The 20,133-nt window shown below is 35.0% G+C and overlaps 4 protein-coding genes and 1 non-coding gene across 5 annotated transcripts in view; 1 reads left to right on the top strand and 4 right to left on the bottom strand.

Annotated features, from left to right (window-relative positions):
* LOC125829551 (uncharacterized) overlaps positions 1 to 20,133 on the top strand; it is a 123,427-nt gene that overhangs the window by 102,863 nt on the left and 431 nt on the right. The gene's annotated exons all lie outside the window — the stretch shown is intronic.
* On the bottom strand, positions 1,082 to 6,151 carry LOC125829488 (25.3 kDa vesicle transport protein). The gene is made up of 6 exons (XM_049508705.1): positions 5,975 to 6,151; positions 4,427 to 4,635; positions 3,098 to 3,258; positions 2,847 to 2,993; positions 2,106 to 2,182; positions 1,082 to 1,485 (listed from the first exon to the last, which is right to left on the bottom strand). Exons 2-6 carry the CDS (start codon positions 4,612 to 4,614, stop codon positions 1,402 to 1,404), a joined length of 657 nt encoding a protein of 218 aa, XP_049364662.1. The 5' UTR covers positions 4,615 to 4,635; positions 5,975 to 6,151; the 3' UTR covers positions 1,082 to 1,401.
* On the bottom strand, positions 6,963 to 8,242 carry LOC125829452 (2-alkenal reductase (NADP(+)-dependent)). The gene has a single exon (XM_049508667.1). It carries the CDS (start codon positions 8,185 to 8,187, stop codon positions 7,156 to 7,158), a length of 1,032 nt encoding a protein of 343 aa, XP_049364624.1. The 5' UTR covers positions 8,188 to 8,242; the 3' UTR covers positions 6,963 to 7,155.
* On the bottom strand, positions 11,648 to 15,585 carry LOC125829355 (uncharacterized). Its single transcript, XM_049508588.1, has 4 exons — positions 15,025 to 15,585; positions 13,192 to 14,458; positions 12,791 to 12,874; positions 11,648 to 12,098 (listed from the first exon to the last, which is right to left on the bottom strand). Exons 1-4 carry the CDS (start codon positions 15,583 to 15,585, stop codon positions 12,034 to 12,036), a joined length of 1,977 nt encoding a protein of 658 aa, XP_049364545.1. The 3' UTR covers positions 11,648 to 12,033.
* On the bottom strand, positions 18,747 to 18,819 carry TRNAA-UGC (transfer RNA alanine (anticodon UGC)). Its single transcript has one exon. It is a non-coding gene; the product is annotated as a tRNA-Ala (tRNA).

Below are 20,133 nucleotides of genomic sequence, written 5' to 3'. Positions count from 1 at the left end.
TTCTCCGCATCGATAAAGTTTGGCATGGACCTGAATGGCAGAATCAGAGACTTGAGGCTCAAAGTGACAGATACCCAATTTTAGGATAAGACAGTCTAACTAACGGGTTGTTTGGGAGAATGTATAAAAATAATGTTAAATATGGTGTAATAATAATACTAACATTATTAATGTTTGAGCTCGTTATGCTGAAGTGTTTGGTTTGGGAAAATGTATAAAAATAATGTTGAATATGGTGTATAAATTTAATTCTAAGAAAAAATATCATTTACAAAAATATTCTCTACAAATATGATGGAAAAGACGTGAAAAAGGTTTAAAGGGACAATTGTGTCTTTAATCATGCTAATGTATGTATTAAAATACTTGCATTACCAAATAGAGTGTATAAAATGCTTGCATTAGTTATATAAACAAGATACTACTCACTTTGTCCCTAATTACTTGTGGACTTTTCCTTTTTTAGTTGTCCCTGATTACTTGTCAATTTTGACAAATCAAGAAAGGATACATTTTTTTTTACCTATTATGCTACCCTCAATTAATTACTTTGAAAAAGGTAGAACTTTTTGAAAATCTTAAGTTTTTAATTCATTCACTTCATAATTAATAATTAATAGGAGTAAAATGATAAATTCACTATGTCAATCATTATTTTCTTAATAAATGAGTCAATTCAAAAGTGGACAAATAATTAGGGACTGAGGAAGTAGTAAATAATAGGCATACACAAAGGTATACTATATTATTACACAAAGGTAATGTGTGTACTATTTTTTTTCTAATTCTCTCTACCAAATGACCCCAAGTTTTTTATAAATATTGTGAATTTGACTACTTTAAGATCAACTTCAGAAAACTGGAAAAAAAAATCCGAGTTTAAAGTTACAAAAGCCAGAGATACAAATTTTAAGTTAAGCTTGAAACTTCAGACAATTTGAAAGCTAGCAAACTTCCGATTGGTTTTGCCTGAGGTTTGGATTGACAGGTCTAATTTGGTCGGGAAGTCCCAAACTCTTTATATTCAGAATTCATGTTATGCACTTCTACCCGTTCACCGGAACGAATCAAAATAGTAGACAATAAGGCTACCACTGTAATTTACAAACATATACTAAAGTAGCTAAAACGGCATTTCAGAATTACAAATACCTATTGGAAGGCAAGTTTTGTTGATGAGTACTAAGAAAAATACATGCTGAGCTATTCATATTAAATATCATTTCTCAAGTATTAGCGACATTCAGTCGTCATGGTTCACATCCCCTGTTCTACATTATCAAAGTGACATGTCTTGAATCTCCCCATCCGCAGAAAACAAAGGCCACTGTGGTCATGTCAGTTGCCCACTGTCCGATGCTGGAGTAACATCATTTCTAAGCTGTACATTTGATGGCAGCATCACCAAATCTTGTTTTTAACCCAGAAGAGGAGACTAACAACTCCAATGACAATAGCAACGGGAGCCCACTTCCGTATCAGAGCCTTGAGTCATGAAGAAATGGATCAGTCACCAAACAGATTTAAGTTCAAACATCAGACTAAATGCATGTACATAACGAGAAAAAGAGTGAAAGAAAGCCCAGCCCATCTGATACCATGGTTGCTCATCTTCATTAGTGTCTGGGTCTAAGACACCCAAGCCTAGAACAAGCCCATTCACATGTTGATTTATCATAGCCTTAAGCACAAATAGTCCACCAGGGATTTGAACTTGAGACCTCACGGTTCTCAACCCACCTCATTGACCACTAAACCACACCCTTGGGTGTTCAATCAAGTATCTCTTCAAGAATAGAAAACATTCTCACACTGTCAGCACTCAGCAGAACCAGTCAAGCTCTATAATCTTCAACAAAATCTTGATACATGGTAGGTTTTAAAAATGCCAATAAACATTGTTTGAGCAGCTTATATAATTTTCTACCACCCCCCAGAAAAAAGAACATGCAAGCGCAAGAGAACTTAAGAGAATGAACAGCAAATTTCATGTTCCCTCAGATCTGTGTACGGCACCCCTTCGCATTCCCGACACTCAAAAGGTAGAAGTAACAATACCACACAAGAATTTAAGTGCATCATCTTGAAAAACGAATGACACTAACCTGACGATTCAAATCTCTCGCCTTATCAGCATATATGCGGGATTCTGATGTCAAACGGCTGGACATCTGACTGACCTCTGCAGAATTTGATGTTTAAACAATCAGGTCACTAACCGTGAAAAAAATTACATGATACTAAATCAATGCACAAGAAGGGTGAAAACAGAAGGGCAACCATATTATTAGAGTATAATTGTCGATCTATATCAAAGCTATGAGTCACCAGTGGTTGGAAATTCATATCACAACTGACTCAGCGCTTAATTTTATCTGTGCACAGGTATATGCTGCAGCATTTTGCACAAGCAGTATAGCTTGTCTCAGCATTTGATCCAAAATCTACTTTTTCTTAGTATAAAGACTTTCAAGATAAAATCTCATCTCACAACTACCACATGTTACACCTTTGAATCATACAACAAAAAGAGGGATACAAGTGCATAGTTGCCACCAGCTTCTAGTAGACAGATCATCTTTATAACTTACATGCACTAGATGATACTAAGTTTCTCCAGGTATAAGGAGCTCAATTCTGACCTAAGCAATCCTAACTAAAAATGTATGGGTCGTTTCTTAATCTGTGAGTGTGTGTGTGGGGGGGGAGGGGGGGTTAAGTTGGAGCACTTCATATCGTATTCTAGAATTCAACAGGCTGACATGAAACATACCAATCATTTTAAATGAATTTGCAAAAGATTTACAGATAAAGAGCTCAGAAAAATGTTGGAATGAGAAACTTACGGTCCAATTTTTCACCAACACCAAGAACTTCTTGTACATTTCGAGTCATTATCTGATGAACTTCATAAAGTTCATCATTCAACTTTGCAACATTGCGTTGAGTTCTGGTATCCTGGTACAGTTTCTTCGTCTTCTGTATGAATGTATCTTTTAAAAATAGGGAAAATAATATATTGGAAGAACAGAAAATTAGTTTTTAACAAAAGGAAATTGGAAAATTGAAAAAGGATAGTGTAAAGGAAAATGCTTACCAAATTTGATAAAGGCATAAGGTCTAGCAGCAGTTTCAATTTGACTTCCATTAACACGCTCAAACTCAGTCTTAAGGTCTTCTAGGTACTGAAAGGCAAGTTTCTTTGGATAAGAGCGATCACACATTGTCAGATAGCAAATGCGCCCTTCAATGATATAGCTGAGAACTTGGGTTAAGAAAACAGTACATTCACATTTCCCATAAGGCACATTTACAATTGGGTTGAGAGGACACAAAATAGAGCTAGTGGTGATTTAGAAAGTAAGCAAATGAAATAGCAGCAGCAATAGAGAAAACTTGGAAAGTCACAATCCACATCATCCCAAAGATTTCACATTCTGATGGTCCTAAATTTTAATAGAAGCTTGGTGATATTTATTATTCTCTTGGTTATTTTCTTTTGGGTATTATAACTCCCAATCCTCCATCCCAGGATATAAAGAGTGGTTCCCACAGTGCTCCCTTGGTGACCCGAACCTCCAAGCTCATGATTAAAGTTGGACGCCCTTTCCACTAGACTACGCCTCCCTTGTCCTTTGGTGCTATCCATAAATCCAGAAAAGAATTAGTCACAAGTGCTTATAAAACATAGTAAATGCATATCAAGTGGAGAAGCTACTAAGCAGACAAAAGAAATAGATCTGCATAAGCGATATCGACAAACTTCTTTTTTGTTCCTTTTGTTGGTTTTATTTTTAACTGCATCATCCATATTTATCAGCATATGTATATACATCCAATATGGGAATTTCACTTATCAAAAGAATTAAGCTGGAGGAAACCTCATTAATTGTTTAGTACCTGATCCTAGTTTTCCCGGAAACTCACAACAATAAGAATAACAGAGTCCATCATAGAGTTTTCTTTAAATTACAAAAATAAAACTACAATACAGATTTTGCTTCTTTTGATAGGCATCCTAAATGGAATCTTCAAATTGAAAAACTCTGTAGACTGTTTCCACATAGAATTGCGATGATGACTCATTACAAGTTGGCAGAAGAGCAGAAAGAGGGCCAACTGAATGTTCGAGAAGTTCCTAACAACTACGCCCCCGCCCCGAAACTAAAAGAAGAAAGATTCACCAAGTTTGTAAAGAAAGCTTTTTCTTTACTAGAGAGGAAAATCAAGGAATCATAGTTTGAGCATAGGTAACTCAGTGAGGCAATTAGGAAAAGACCAGTAAGTGCATGAACTTACTTACCTTGCAGTCATCTTGTTGAACAAAGAAGTTATTACTAATTATTTACAGAAATTTCCATTTAGCATCCGAAGAGATGTAAATAGTACTGTAAATAAAAACAATATGGAAACAATAAGAGGATACTGGAAAATGTAAGGTCCACTTTCAATGGACATCCTTGATGCCTCATTATGGCCCATAGAGAGGTTCTTGAATAAGGACTTGACTTGCTGTTTGTAGTAATCAGCATCTGGAACATCACGGCTATCATCCAGCCCCTCAGCTAATGGAAGGCCATCCGTTACACGAGCAATCATAGTCAACTTCACCATCTTCCTTAAACAAGCGAACAACTACAAGCAACCAGAAAAAGGTAGACGTTAACAACCATATAGTTTGAATACATAGAAACTACAAATTTTCCATGCTTTTCGGCTGCTAATTCCAAAACCTTGGATCAAGACTTATTGGACACAAAGTTCCTAGTTTACATGTATACTCATAGAGTTCTCAGCTCACTGCCTACTTAAGGGTGTATATGAGTGAGAGGGTGAGAGAGACAAAGAGAGTATCTTTATTAATTAAGTTGTTTATCTCAAAGTTTGTCCTCTACACACTACAGCTTTTTAACTCGTATTCGGAAGTTTTTACTATTTTGATCTTGTTTGATAATTAGCCTGAGATCTGATTTAGACTTTAAGCATATGTTTCAGAAAATTTACGTTTGCACCAAGTGCGTCAATCAAAAATTGTAAAGCATGCACAACTTCCTTAAATCACTATTCAATGTACAAGTTCTTCAGTGCAAGAAAGAATCGCAATGAAAAGTACCAACTCCAAGATAGATGAACCCAAGTGCTCGAGTTATAGAGCTTCAGATGATGAATAGAAAACTTGATCCTGGTATGGCAACGAAGACAAAATAGTGCATCAATTAGAGCCATTCAAACGTGAAGAATGCAAAAAGAAGCAAATGATTTTCAATCAATTTAGCACTACATATCTTTAGGTTCAGTCAGCCTCTAGAGTCCAACCATATTCTAGTGGTATTCATCTCATTCCTGCTCTAACAGGCCCACAAATGATATTAACTTATGTATTATGCCCTAATCAATGCAAAAGTTTGCTACCTTACCTATTAAAACAATAACATCAACAACAATGCATTGCTCAAGTAACCAATTTCAACAGACAATATAGAGGGTCTCATGGGTCCATCCAATGTTGAAGCACAGATCTTCATAGAAAAGATTTTTCCCGCAACGCCTTCCCCGTGAACTTCTTACTCTAAAGAGCTGCTCAATCATCAACTATACCTCAATCCCATATCAGCTGGAGCCGACTGTGAATTTGTCGAATACACAATTCAGCTCTATTCAGGCGCATTTCATTCTAATACTAAATAATTTGCTCATTTGGGCAATTTTAGGATATTTTTTCATTTTAGTAGTGGAAACACAGAATTTTGCATACTTTACAGCTAAGAGCCAAAGACCGTTATGCAATCTAACCGAACATATCAAATCTGAGCTAAAATCCGATTAAAATAGGTTTCCTATCAAATGTCGCGGATATTCATCACAAAATGAAAGTAACCTAAACTGAGGAAATTGCATGAGAACACAAAAGGGAAACAAGCATATTTTACATAAATAAATTGAGAGAATTATGTGCGTATATCAAATTACGCACCTATCATACGCGTCCGTGCAGCCTTTGTTGGTTGATCTGTTGAACTTCCGATCGCCGGTTTCCTATTTTGTATGATCCTCTCGTGAACTCCGATCGGTTTCAGCGAAATGAAGGTTGTAATGAATGGGAATTGGGATCGGATTCAGGGAATCGGGTAAATACCCGTCTTCACAAGTATTTCATGGGTCGGAGTATTTTGTGAAATTATTTTATTATATTTTTTATATGAAATATTTAATTTAGTATAAATGATGAATAAAATAATTTCAATTTGTTAATATCTTAAATTAAATATGGGATAAAATTATTTAAATTTTATGAGAGATTATTATTCTTATCTCACATATCAAATCATCTCTATGAATGATTATTTAGATTTTAAAATTTTAATAATCCTACTTAGGGTGTTTATGATTTGGTTTAAAATACCCTCTTATTGATGTTTTAATTTGGATTGTGATACTATCACTAATTTTACAGAGTTTTTGTTTGATATTAGTAGTACAATTTCGGCAAACAAAGATGAGGTAAGGTATCAACGTAATTTCACAATGTTTTTTTTTTTAAAAAAAAAAGACATATTTGTACCAAAAAAAGAAGTAAAAAACAAACATATTTCATTGTTTATTCGAAAATAATCTCTCTCTCCACGAGATAGTGATAAGTTTGTGTACACTCTACCCTCTCCAAATTCCACTTATGGATTTCAGTAGGTATGTTGTTTGTTTATTAATTACTCATGTGGAATGTTTAGGCTCCATTTGAACAAATAAGTAAATGAAGTTTGAAAAAAAAAAAAAGTTTTTGAAGTTAAAATTTGAGGTTCTTGGAAGATTGAAATTGAGTGTCTATATGAGAGAGGAGGGGAGAGTATTCTGCTTGAAGCAGACAACATATATATATGCATTAAGCATATTATCAAAAAAAGAAAAAATACATTAAGCAAATCATGAAATCAAAACGTTCCCTAATTATAAATACAAATACAACAACATAGCCAGTGAAATCCACGGGTGGGGTCGGGTAGAATGTACGCAGACCTTACCACTACCTCGTGAAGCTAGAGAGGTTGTTGCCGAAATACCCCACCATAAACACAATTAACTCTACTAAATCTGCAACAGAGCTTTATTTACAAGAACTGGCACATCAACCACCATCTAAACAATTAGTACTAACATTCATTCACGCGAAACCATCACAACTTGCTTTCCAATATTGCGACCAGAGAAGAGACCAACTAGAGCACTCGGAGCACTTTCGAGACCTTCAGCTACGTCTTCCACGTACACAACCTTACCAGCCTTGATTTGCGGAATGATCATTTCCAAATATTTAGGGTAAAGATGATAGTAATCAAAGACAAGAAATCCTTCCATGCGGATTCGTTTTGAGATGAGACAGAACAAGTTGTGCACTCCTTCAGTCTGCTCAAGGTTGTATTGTGAGATCATCCCACACACAGCAATACGACCATGGATTTTCATATTCAGAAGAACTGCATCAAGCATCTTCCCTCCAACATTCTCAAAGTAGATGTCGATTCCATCAGGGAAGTACCTCTTCAAAGCTGCGTCTAAATCCTGCTCCTCTTTGTAGTTAAAAGCTTCATCAAAACCAAACGTGCTCTTCAACCGATCAACCTTTTCTTTACTTCCAGCACTACCAACAACATAGCAACCCAACATCTTTGCAAATTGCCCAACAAGCTGACCAACTGCTCCGGAAGCAGCTGAAACAAAGACAGTTTCTCCCTTTTTAGGAGAGCAAACCTCGTAAAAACCAGCATAAGCAGTCAGACCAGGCATACCGAGGATTCCTGTATAGTAGGAAATAGGCACATCCTTGTCACGAATTTTAAACAAAGTCGGAGTAGCTGTTACAATACTATACTCCTCCCATCCAGTCCTTCCCAAAACTAAATCACCTTTCTGGAAGTTCGAATCACCAGACTCCAAAACTTTAGCCACTCCATATCCCGTGATAGGAGAGCCAGGAGTGAAGGACTCAACATAGCCCCCCTCAAATTTCTTCATGCGGTTACGCATGTAAGGGTCACATGACAAGAAAAGATTCTTCAAAACCATAGCATTAGAACCTTCTGGAACATTCAATTTAATGGTGGTACTATTGAATTCCATGTCCGATTCCTTAAGGTAACTGGTGACATAGTGTTTCAGAATGACCTGTTTGTTGCTCACTTCTTCTGCCATTTCTTGCTTCTTCCGTGTTCAATGCGAATGAAGGGTTGTGGTAGAAGTGATAATTGTTCCTGAGATCCATTTTCGCGTTGAGCATGAAGTTTCAAAAAATCATCCAAGTGCAGTATTCAAAATTTGTGAAGGATGTAGGACATCCTCTACACAAAAACTCGTTTTAAATTAACATAGCTAACTGCTAAGCAATAAAATCATTTTTCCCCCCCATTTTCAATTAATTTGTATACCATCATCTAAAGAAAAAAGTGACAAAACAAATCGGGGTGAAGTGAGTATTCCGTTGTATGATTCTTGTACTACTCCCAAGAACGCTAGGAAATGATCAAATGAAGTGTTTTACAAATTGGGATCATATGATCTTGTCTGTATTTACAAGTTCTATTCATATTCTAGTAGCGTGGACAGGAGCTTGAAGTCATATAATTGTGTCATTAATGGGGGTACAATTTTAAGCCTAAAAATAACATCAAAGGAAAATTTAATTCAATAGGTGCCACAAGGACATTTTTGAGCAATTTTCAATATGTTAAGGACATATTTGACCCTTTTCTGTTAAAAAAAATAACATCAACTGCAAATGCAATATTAACAAGTTTGAACTAGCCAATTTCAATAAACAATCCATCCAATGTTGTCTTAGACCCTTCGGGGTGGCCCAGTGGTTTGAGCTTGGGACTTCCATGTTGGAGGTCTCAAGTTCGAAACCCCTTGCCAGCGAAAGCAAGGGGTTTGCCTTCTGGGTCGAGCTCGTCGCACCGGGCTTGCCTAGTGCGGGTTACCTCTCCTATGTGGTTTGCGAGCTATTGCATAGGAGCGGGGATTTTACCCTGTGCGCACCCAAAGGGTAGCGGCTGCGGGTTTCCCTTGTCATAAAAAAAAAAAAATGTTGAAGCTCTTAGAGGTTTTCATAAAATAGATTCTTCCTCGTTGAACTTTTCTCTAAGAGCTGCCCAACCGATCAACTATCCCCAACTGTGAATTTGTTGGATATACCATTCAGCTCTATTAAAGTGAATTTCATTCTAACATCTAAAGGTTATGACCTAATGGTCAATGAAGTGTACTGAGAACCATGAAGTCCCAAGTTCAAACTCCAACAAAAATACTTGTTGGTGGGAGGTGACAGTGACAGGTATCCTGTGGAATTAACTGAGGTGAATTTCATTCTAGTACTAAATAATTAGTTCATTAGGGCAATTTAGGATAAATTTTCATTTTAGTAGCACTTAGACTGACTTCAATGAAAACACAAAATTTTGAATACTAGTCATATCTACAACCAAGACATTTATGCAATCTAACTGAAAAAAATCAAATCTGAGTGTTATAAAAAAGCTTCCTGGGAATAATCATCACAAAATTGAAGTGACCTAAACGTACTGCAGAAATTTTATGAGAACATAATAGGCAAACAAACACATTTACATAAATAAATTGAAAGAATTATCAAGTTACCCTTTGTTTGGTGAACTGCTGTACTTTCGATCTTCGAATTTTGATTTTGTATGGTCCTCTCGTGAACTCCGATCAGTTTCAGCAAAATGAAGCTTGTAATGAATGGGAATTGGGATCGGCATACATGGAGTCAGATAAATGTTTACCCCTCTTCACAAATCACAAGTACTAGACTAAGGAGTAAGAATTTTGGATTTTTTTTTTTAAAAAAAATTGTGGTGGTGGTGGTGGTGCTAGTTCTGGTGTCCAACGTCTATATTGGAGTTAAAACTAAATTTAGATGGTTTGTAGTTGTAGTAATACTTTGGCTTTATTTGTTTTCATTAACAGTAAGATGTCTAAATATGAATGATTAAGATATTATTTTCAGTTTTGAACATTGAATAATTGAGAGGTTTATTTGAATATGGGTAACTTATTTATCTGTAAATGTATTCCATTCAAATAAAAAGTAATTGAATATTAAATATATATAGATTTAATACAATAAAATTATCACTTGATTTAAAAAAATATTGACGGCATAGTTAGTCAAATGAATATGTGGTGATTGAAGATGTGTTAGTGATGTTGCTAGTTGTGATGGTGGAGGTGGTTGGTCGTAGGGATCGACCACAACAGTAATAGTAACTGATAGTGGCGATGGAGCGTCAGTAATGATAGCAGTGGATATAATTATAATGATGGAGATGGTAGGTGTGACAACTATTGATAGTAATAGGTACTAATAATCTTGATGACAGAATGGTTAGAGTTCAGAACCTAAATGATGTGATTAAAAACCAAATGGACCAAATTAATGTACAAAAACAAAGTTCACAAAAACACACTTTTTAATGCGTTATACGAGACTTGGTTTACGACTTCCCTTAAAATCCGTTATTTGATATTTTATTATTTTGAAGGGATTACACAACGCACTATTACCTCAACATAATTTTTAATTAAATTGAATAATTATAAATTACTTGTCAAGAACTTGATCATAATTAGAATTCCCTTAAGAAGGGCACATACTCCTCTAATATGTTTATAAAATATTGTACTTATACTAACTTGCTGAGAATTTCTAAACTCACATGAGTTTACCCTAAGTCTTTCTTTTAGTATCTTTTCCCTCCAACATTTTAGATCTAAACGGGCCTCAGAAAATCTTAATTGACCACTATCAAGAACGTAAAGAAAGTAGGATAGACAGTTAATCAAATTTAATATAAATCACACGTGAACAATAAATAAAGTCGCGTCACATGATTCCTTCATCTAAGATTTCTTTGGAAGAGGACTACTACAACTTTTTTAAGACCCATAAGGTGGGTGGCCTGCCTTGCCTTTCTACTCTTTAATTAGGTTACATTTGGTCGAGAAATCTCATTATATATGGATTTCCTTTTTGGCTGCCAACTTCAACAGTCACCATAGCAAAATATTCATTTCTCCTTTGGCCTTTTCTGCATAATTGATTAAAATACACTACATTGGCCTAGTATATTTCCTAAAGCAAAATCAGCACAAAGATCAACCACCATCTAATCAGAAAGGTACTATTACAAAGTATTCCTTGTGGGATTCGTTTTCGTGAAGTATAATCCTATATATATATATATAAGTACTTTCATATAGATGTGTCATTTCCAGCATAATATGCTTCTCTAAAGCAAATAATATACGCGTTGATCCCTACTTAGTTGGAATCAGCTGCACTTGTTTCGTGCTATTCAGAAGTGTTCAGATGATTCGTCATAGTTAGGTGGACGATTAATTAAGCTGGAGAAGCAGGGCACATGCTGAATTACTTGAGACTATGATCTTGCAAGAATTTTGCATGTGCTCTAGCTCTCCAGCTTAATTCTCCCGCCAATTCCTGCATTCAAATCTCATGTTACGTTGAGTTCAGGTAAGTCCTCGTTAATTCAATATAGTCTTTAACCACCATTCTCTTCATGTACATGAAATATTAGATCTACAATTACTCGTGAATAAAGTAGCTCAATCGGCCTGAACATAAACCCAACTTGTGATATTTACAAAAATCAAGCTTTGATACGTACTATACATGTATAGAACGTATTACATTGAAATTGAAGAATGCTCTAACTGTCAATATTACAATAACATTAAGCCAGAGGGAACTGTTCTCTCAAGGCTAGAAACAATCTTATATACCGAAACAACAAGAAATAAAGCACAAGCAAGGCCTAACGAGCCCAATGATACGTATTATATATGTACAAGAATAAAGTGTATTTAGATGATTATAGGCTGTACATAGCACACACATACCTCAAGCTCTGGCTGAAAAAAATACTATGATTTGAAAATGTGTGTCATCAAGACAATTCCATGTGTTTTACATATCGCTGGAACCTTTGTCCTTCGAGGGACTTATCTTGGCTTCGAGTCCTTTCCTTTGCTTCTGAATGACGACAAAGAAAAGAATGATCTTGGAGCTGTGAAATGGTAAATAAATTAAAGTTAACATGTAAATACTTGAATTACTGAAGCACAAAAACTTGTACAAGCTTCAAACTGATTTGTGCAATACAAAATATTGAAAAGTTCAAGATTTGTTAAATATCTGATGATATACTGTTTCATTGTTGATCAATGTAATACATCTTTAAGGCATTGGCTAATAAGAAAGACATATAAGATGATGATGAAACAACTGTACTTCTTATGCTTCTCCCTTCGTTTCAATTTGTTTGTTTAGTTTTGTCTTAACATGGAGCTTAAGAAAGTAAAGAAACTTCTAAATCTTGGTGGTTTTAAACTAAAGATAAATATACTAAATGTCCTTTAATCTTGTGGTCTTAAACATGTCATTGAAACTAAAGAGTTGTCAAAAAGGAAAGATGCTTCCTTTTTGAAACGGACTAAAAAGAAAGTAAGTCAAACAAATTGAAACAGAAGAAGTAATAGATAGGGGAGTACACTTTGACTCAGGAAGTATATAGATAGTTGCATAAAAAAATGAGAGCTGCTGTGCACAATTGGTTTTTTTAAGGTTATGAAGCTAAGTGTCAACTACGCCGATGGAGGCTCCTACTCTTTTGTTTCTTCTAATGGTGGAATTTATAGGATTAAACAGAAAACACAGAAAAATAAGTTGAAAAACACCAATTATATTCTAAATGTTCACCCTTTATTGAGCTTCCTGATAAATGATTCTCCCTCGGTTTGAAGTTAGCTGGAGGTGCCGGAATAGACCTGTGCAAGGATTGAACTGCCAGAAATAAAGTACATTGAGTCAGTTAATTAAAATCAATGAGCTTCAGACCAAAAGTTGTAAAGGATTATTGAATAATAAGATCACATGAAAAGATGTTGAGATAAGCAAAATAAAATAGAAAAAAAACATTAACTTGACACCTTCCCAAAGATGCTCATTTACATCTACATGCTTCAAGTATAACAAACAATTGCAACAGTTGTTTGTTATTATTCAGATAAGTCCGATTAGAAACAATTAACAACTAAAGAAGTTTAATCAATTTTCGGGAAGCCATTGAATATCAATCAAAAGGAAACATCATATCTTACCTCGTTCGTTTAAAAGCACATCCTCATATAAGTTATCATTAGAGCAATGGCGACTATCATGTCCATTTCTTGTGCAATCATCTCCTTTAGAGGTAGTTGCAGCAATCCAGTCTTTAACCAGACTATCTGCGTCAGGGTTTTTCCTCCCAAACTTTAGTAATCGCTTAAATCCTCTGGTCTTATCCTTCCGTGAAAGACTTTGAGAAGATTTTATGATATTGATTGGATTCTGACCTGTCGTTCCCCATTTCTTCCTCGTTCTAGTAGCACCATTCGCCTGTGTTGAACTCAGAAAATGTGAATCCCAGGATGTAGGACTTCCCACAGGAGAGTCTAAAGCATCAACATCAGACATCTCATGAGTCTGTGAGATAGGACTATTTAGGAAGTTGGCAGGCACAGAAGAAGGTGAATATCCGGCTTCCGAAGCATAGCAAACTTGAGAAAGTGATCTCAGTAAACGTCTATTTTCTGGTCCAGGATTTTTCTTCTCCATCTCATGACTCGGTCTTGGTGCCCCAATATCAAAATTTTCCTCAACTGCAGATATCATGTTCTCAAATTCATCCACATCTCTACCCATTGAGTCCTCAGAATCCAATTCCATGTCATCAACATCCTCATCATCGTTGTGCGTAAACGTAGATGCAATGTTAGAACCCCTTGTTGTCTCAGTCAAACCACCTCTTGAACTGAAATCAGCATCTTTTCCCTTCTTTAGTGAAGTCTTTGTATCCAAAATGTTGGAAAATTTATCACTGAGACTCTGTCCCATCTTGTCCTTCACAGATTTAGGAGGTGCTGACATTACACACTTAGGACTTTGTTCCATTTTGTCTTTGTCAAATTTGAGAGGTGCCAACATAACACCCTCAGAATTCATAGCAGAGCTTTTTCTTAAGGACTGTGAGTGCAGTAATTTGCTACGCGAATAAGGTGCACGAGGAGTTGTTTTACCAGCTGGAGAATAAGGCTGAGCATTTTCCTTTCTCATGTAAGACAAGTTTGGAACGGATTGTGCAAGTGGACTTTCAGCTTGAGATTTTCGCCGACTGGAAGGACTACTAGAAACCTTCATAGGAGACCTCGGAACAGATGCTACTATGTTCCGAGGTTTGGATGAAGGTTTGATTGGTAAATTTTGTTTCTTCGTTGGAGTAGTAGTATGCTTAGAAACTTCTTCCAAAGATGTTTCACTAGAAGACCTGAGTACATCATTCCTCTTCTGATTCATGAATTCAGACATATCTTCTCTATCATCACATTGCTGAAAGAGTACTGATTGTTGCTGTCAAATGGAATTCAATATTCGTGACAAGATTAAAGGAAAAAAAATAACCTAATCAACTCTAGGATTTAACAAGAAACAGAAATGCCTACATACTGTGAGTGAAAATTGTTGAATCTATACAACAACAACAATAATATACCCAGTGTAATCCAACAAATGGGGTCTAGGAAGGGTAAAGTGTACGTAGACCTTGGTACAGAGGTTACTTTCGATAAACCCTCAGTAAATTACTACATCTATACAACAACAACGCAAATCAAGTGTAATCCCACAAATAGGGTCTGAAAAGGGTAGAGTGTACGCAGACAGTACTCCTACTTTTGAGAGGTAAAGAGGTTGTTTGCTCAGCTAATTGCAGCATGTATACAATAACGGAAAAAAACAACATAACCAGTGTATCCCACAAATATGGTCTGGAGAGGATATAACGTACGCATACCTTATCTCCTTCCTTGACAAGTAGAAAGCCTAACTATTTCCGATAGACCCTCAGCTGATTATTACATCAATTAGTAAGTAAACTAAAGGAACTAGAATTATACCTGGTCTCTGCTAAAAATTGAGCTGGAGTTAAACGATCTGCGTCTCTCAATAGTCTTCATTTGAGCTGTACTCCTCTCAAGACAATCCTCCATAGCCCTCAGCTTCGCTTCCTTCTCCGCTCCTTTAGTATTCCATTCATCCCTAAGTTTCGCATCCCTTTTCTGCATATACATATCATAGAATTTCCCCGGAGAACCCGCAAAACCAATTAACTCATGATCAGAACTTTTTTTGTCTATATTAATACTATCATTGTCAAATACTTGATCCTCCAGAAAGGCGCCGCCGGCATTGTCAATAGCTGATGGCCAGCTTTGCATGTGACCATGCCTACTAGTTTTGCTTCTGGTAAAATAATTAGATTGATAATTTCCAGCTGACGTAGGAGTGCGCAATTGATGCTCTGCGAAAAGCTTTTCGAGTTCATTTGCTTTTATTTTCAACTCATCATTCAGCTCCTGGTTTCCTTTTGATTGCCGCACCCTTCGAAATTGCTCCGCAGACGGTATGATTAATGAATTGATTCTTTCATTTGCCATATGAGACGATGGGTACGACATTATCCTTCCCTTTTATAATACGAATATGGGTGTTGTGACGATGATTGATGGATGAGGAGGAGTGTTAAATCTCCTCCTCGTTCACCTCGAAATTGTCAACAATGGTGACTTTTGTATTGCTTTTGTGGTGATCAAGTTAAACGTTCAATTCTCAGGTACGTAGCAATGGGGAATGGAAGGAGGAGAGGATATTGGGATGATGACACGTGGAGGGTTGGGATTAGTCGTCTACGTAAGAGGGGGTGTTGCTGTTGTTGTGTTGGGAGAGATTCTCGGCAAGGTAGAATGGGGTCGGGTCGATCCAGTTGGTTCGTTTGATCTAGATAAATGGACCTGGACCTCTTTGATGTACATGTCCCATCCATATATAAACAAGGGGATTTTTCACAAATTCCACGGCGTTAAAAAGAGCAAATTACATTTATTTCTATTCTTTTTCAAATTACAAAAATCTCTTTAATTTGGTGGAATACATATACATCCCAAAATGTCCCAATTTTGAATACATCGCTCAACGTTCCGATACATCGTGTCTCGGTTTCGGATTCATCACTCAACTTCGTGGTACATCGTATGTGTCCCGATACACAACGTAAAGTGATGTATCCAACTGATATATTGCGTAAAATGATGTATACGACCGATACATTGCGTAAAGTGATGAATTCGAGAATAGGAGAGACTTGGGATTTTTGTAATTTTTTCAAATGATAGGAAATTTTAAAGAATATGGTAAAATAAGTTGTGTAGTTAGGTAATTTTTCGATATGAAAAGACTTCTAATGTTTATTAATCCCACCACGTTACTCTTATTTCATGGTGATCTTTAATTTTTGTTTGTGATCTTTTATTTTTACTTTTATTGCACATTTAATGAAAGTTTGTGAGTCAACAGATTTTATATGATTTAGCTAATTTTGCTTCATGGGGCATAAGTTTTGTGGTATCTGATTTGTAGGGCAAGACTTCTTTAAAACTTTTCTTGGGGCATAAGTTGGTCACTAAACTTATATTATGTGGCATAACTTTTGCCACTAAATTTATGCATTGGGCATGGTTTATGCCACTAAACTTATGATCTAGAGAAGTATTAGAGGAGCTTGTTAAATTCAAGTAATGCAAATACATAAGATAAAATATCGAGTTCGGAGCCAAAAGGGCAAAAAGAATTGTCAAAAGTTTCAAAAGGGCACATCAAATTTTTTTAAAACCAAAAGGATAAAATCGCTCCTGACGAAGCAATTTCCCTCTGACACAATTATTAAAAAAAAATTATTTTTTTTATTTTCACTGCTAGGGCAGCGATTTTGTATAAAAAAAAAATTGTATTAAAAATCTGGCAGCGATTTTGTAAATTTTTATTTTATTTTTTTATTAAAAATTGCTGCTAAAAAAAATATTATTTTTTTATTAAAAATCGCCGTTGTGGCAGCGAGTTTAAATCATAATTTTTTTTTTCCTTACACATCGCTGCAGGGGCAGTGTTTTTCATGCCTAGTGCTATTATTTTCATGCCTATTGTTAATTATTAATAATATAAAAATAATAAACAAGACGGACAGTATACTCAAAAAAATTGTTGAAGCATGAGGAAAATTGAATTATATATCATAAATAATAATAAAAGAATATTAAATTTGAATTTTTTTATTTTTTTTTAATTCTTAACCAAAATCAAGAAAAACAGATGTTTTTTTTTTGAGAAAATCGCTGCCAAGGCAGCAATCTTAGCAGCGATTTTTATTTTTTTTAATCGTACGACAATTTTTGTTAGAAGAAAATCGCTCCTGAAAATCGTACGACAACTTTTGTCAGAAGAAAATCGCTCATGAAAATCGTTCGACAACAGTAAAATTTAATATTCTTTTATTAATATTTATGATATATAATTCAATTTTCCTCATGCTTCAACAATTTTATTGAGTATACTGTCTGTCTTGTTTATCACTTTTATATTATTAATAATTAACAATAGGCATGAAAAACGTTGCCTGCAGTGATGTGTAAGGAAAAAAAAAATTTGATTTAAAATCGCTGCTGTGGCAACGATTTTTAATTAAATTTTTTTTTTTTTTTACAAAATCGCTTCCCTAGCAGCGATTTTTGTCATTGTGTCAAAGGGAAATCGCTTCGTCAGGAGCGATTTTGCCCTTTTGGTTTTTAAAAAAATTGATGTGCCCTTTTAGAATTTTTGACAATTTTTTTTACCTTTTTAGCTCCGGACTCATAAAATATCCTTGCATACTATATTATTCATAACCACCTCAAGTTAGAAGAAAATTCATGTGAACATACTTGATCCAATTTTACATGTTATAAAATGAACCCTATGTTAGGAAAAATATATTTTGTGATACATGAATCGTATTTGATATATGTATAGGAAATTAATTTCTCATATGTATTATTTAGTTTGTTCATGAACTAGGGAAGATGGAGGTTCATGAACTAGATTGGAAAGGTAACAAATATCTAGAATTAAACCATGGTACATGTACTAGAGAGATACATGTCAAACACATTTTTGAAACGATATTGATTGATTATGTAAGTCGAATAGAATTAAAAAAAATTATTGTCTCACTTGTCTTCAATAAAGAATTTAATTGATTGAGAGTGTTTCTCCTCACCTATTTTTCATCACGTGTTACACTCTAGATCCACAATTGTAAAGGAAGTATGTGTTACAAGCTAAATCAATCCTCATTACAGGTGAGAAATGGAGTTAATTTTCTAGATGGTCATCCAAATATTGTGTCTATAAATACCATTTTTGTGTTTTTCAAAAATAATAAAATCACTCGGTTTTCATTATTTTTCTCAATCCTGATTGACATGTCATATCATTGAAATCTCATATAATTTTATAAATAATGAATTTATTAAATCCATTTAGTCAAACTCATGTCTTATACCTGATCAAATATGATATCGTTACAAAAATACATAAGTGACTGTGGGTAATTCCCAACACTTGAATTACAAACTTGTAGACATAAAGAAACTAGGGCCGTATACTTTTCAAATTTAAGTTATATATGTAAAAAATTATTTTTAGCTAAACTTTAACATGTAATGACATATTAGACACATAAAATGTAAATGTAAATGGAAACGAATTTGGGTTAAATCTGAAAAAGAACTACGTACTAAAAAATTAATGGAGATGCGGGGGATCGAACCCCGTGCCTCTCGCATGCAAAGCGAGCGCTCTACCATTTGAGCTACATCCCCAATTGACGACTTTCATCGGTATCCAACTTATTTAACTGTATTATTTGTATCATCCTTTTCTTTTCGAAAATGACAAACTTGGACGAATGGAGTATTAATTTTGGTAGGGAAAAGGCTCAAATATGCCATCTAATTTTAACAAAGGATCATTTATGTTATCCGTTAAAAGGTTGGCTCATATTAGGACCGAAATAAGCAGGTGTAATGCGGAAGCTAGCAAAGCAAACCTCGAAAGACCACAAGTAAGAAGACAAACGAGAAACACATCAAAAGAGACAGATTTAACGTGGTTCGATCAATCAACCTACGTCCACAAAGGAGATGAGCAATCCACTATAAATATGAGAGTACAAAATATAGAGAGAAACAATCTCAACCAATTCACTCGGAATACAAGGAGGTACACAAAATTCTCCTCCATAACCGCGACTCTCAAAACCCTAGGACTACATTGTGAATGTTAATTAAGTTAGAAGGAACAAGTGTATATTTATAGAGTTCTAAAACCTTTCCTACAAGAAAATGACTACTCAAAATTTTAAAACTTATTTATGGTAAGAAATCAGGGCAAATAAACCCCAACAACTCATGCCATTTCTGTTTGAGAAAAGACTCATCCATGCCAAAATTTGTCAAGTGAAATGGCATAAATGAACTAAACTTTTAATGGATGGCATAGATGAGCCTTTTTTCAAAGTTCGACGAAAAATTTGAACCTTTTCTCTTTTTAAAAAAATGATTTTAATGAATGACGTGGCCGTATTATAATTGACCACGTGTAAAAAAAGATTTTGCAAAACGAAAACTATTTTTAGTCAACAAAAAATGACATGGATGAACCTTTTCTCAAATGGAGATGACATATATGAGCCAAACTTGTAAAAATGGCATAGATGAACCTTTTGTTAAAGCGCGGTGATATATTTAAGCCTTTTCCATTTTTAGTAATTCAACTCTGTATCTTTCGTTTGTAATTAAAAAAAAAAAACCCCAAAAGATGTCTTTCAACTATATAATATAAAATAACTTTGCCCTTCGTTGATTTTTTTTTAATCATAAACCGTACCTTTATCATTGGTGGGGTGGCTTAAATTTGCCTCTCAATTATGCAAACTAAGAACAAATTTACACATTGCTTAAATTTGGTCTCAAATGTGCCCTTGTTGAATAATGTTTTTCTTTTTAGCTTTCCACTCTGTATTTGATACATGTATTGGGGTCTAACTCAATTTGAATCTACGCATTTCATTCTCAAGGGTTCAAACTTGACACCTTAATCAGAGTGAAAGGATCTCAACTATTCCACCACAACCC

Source organism: Solanum verrucosum, unplaced genomic scaffold (genome assembly GCF_900185275.1).
Source record: "Solanum verrucosum unplaced genomic scaffold, falcon-dt-bn FXZP01000102.1, whole genome shotgun sequence".
Taxonomy (NCBI): Eukaryota; Viridiplantae; Streptophyta; class Magnoliopsida; order Solanales; family Solanaceae; genus Solanum; species Solanum verrucosum.
This window is presented reverse-complemented; position numbering and strand designations above follow the sequence as displayed.

Coding starts and splice junctions, on each gene's coding strand:
- LOC125829452 (XM_049508667.1), bottom strand. CDS start 8,187: ATGGCAGAAGAAGTGAGCAACAAACAGGTCATTCTGAAACACTATGTC.
- LOC125829488 (XM_049508705.1), bottom strand. CDS start 4,614: ATGGTGAAGTTGACTATGATTGCTCGTGTAACGGATGGCCTTCCATTA. Junction 3,259..4,426: donor AGTGGACCTTACATTTTCCA/GTATCCTCTTAT, acceptor CCAAGTTCTCAG/CTATATCATTGAAGGGCGCA. Junction 2,183..2,846: donor TGTTGGTGAAAAATTGGACC/GTAAGTTTCTCA, acceptor CAAATTCTGCAG/AGGTCAGTCAGATGTCCAGC.
- LOC125829355 (XM_049508588.1), bottom strand. CDS start 15,585: ATGTCGTACCCATCGTCTCATATGGCAAATGAAAGAATCAATTCATTA. Junction 12,875..13,191: donor TGTGCTTTTAAACGAACGAG/GTAAGATATGAT, acceptor TATTTCTGGCAG/TTCAATCCTTGCACAGGTCT. Junction 12,099..12,790: donor ATCAGGAAGCTCAATAAAGG/GTGAACATTTAG, acceptor ACCATTTCACAG/CTCCAAGATCATTCTTTTCT.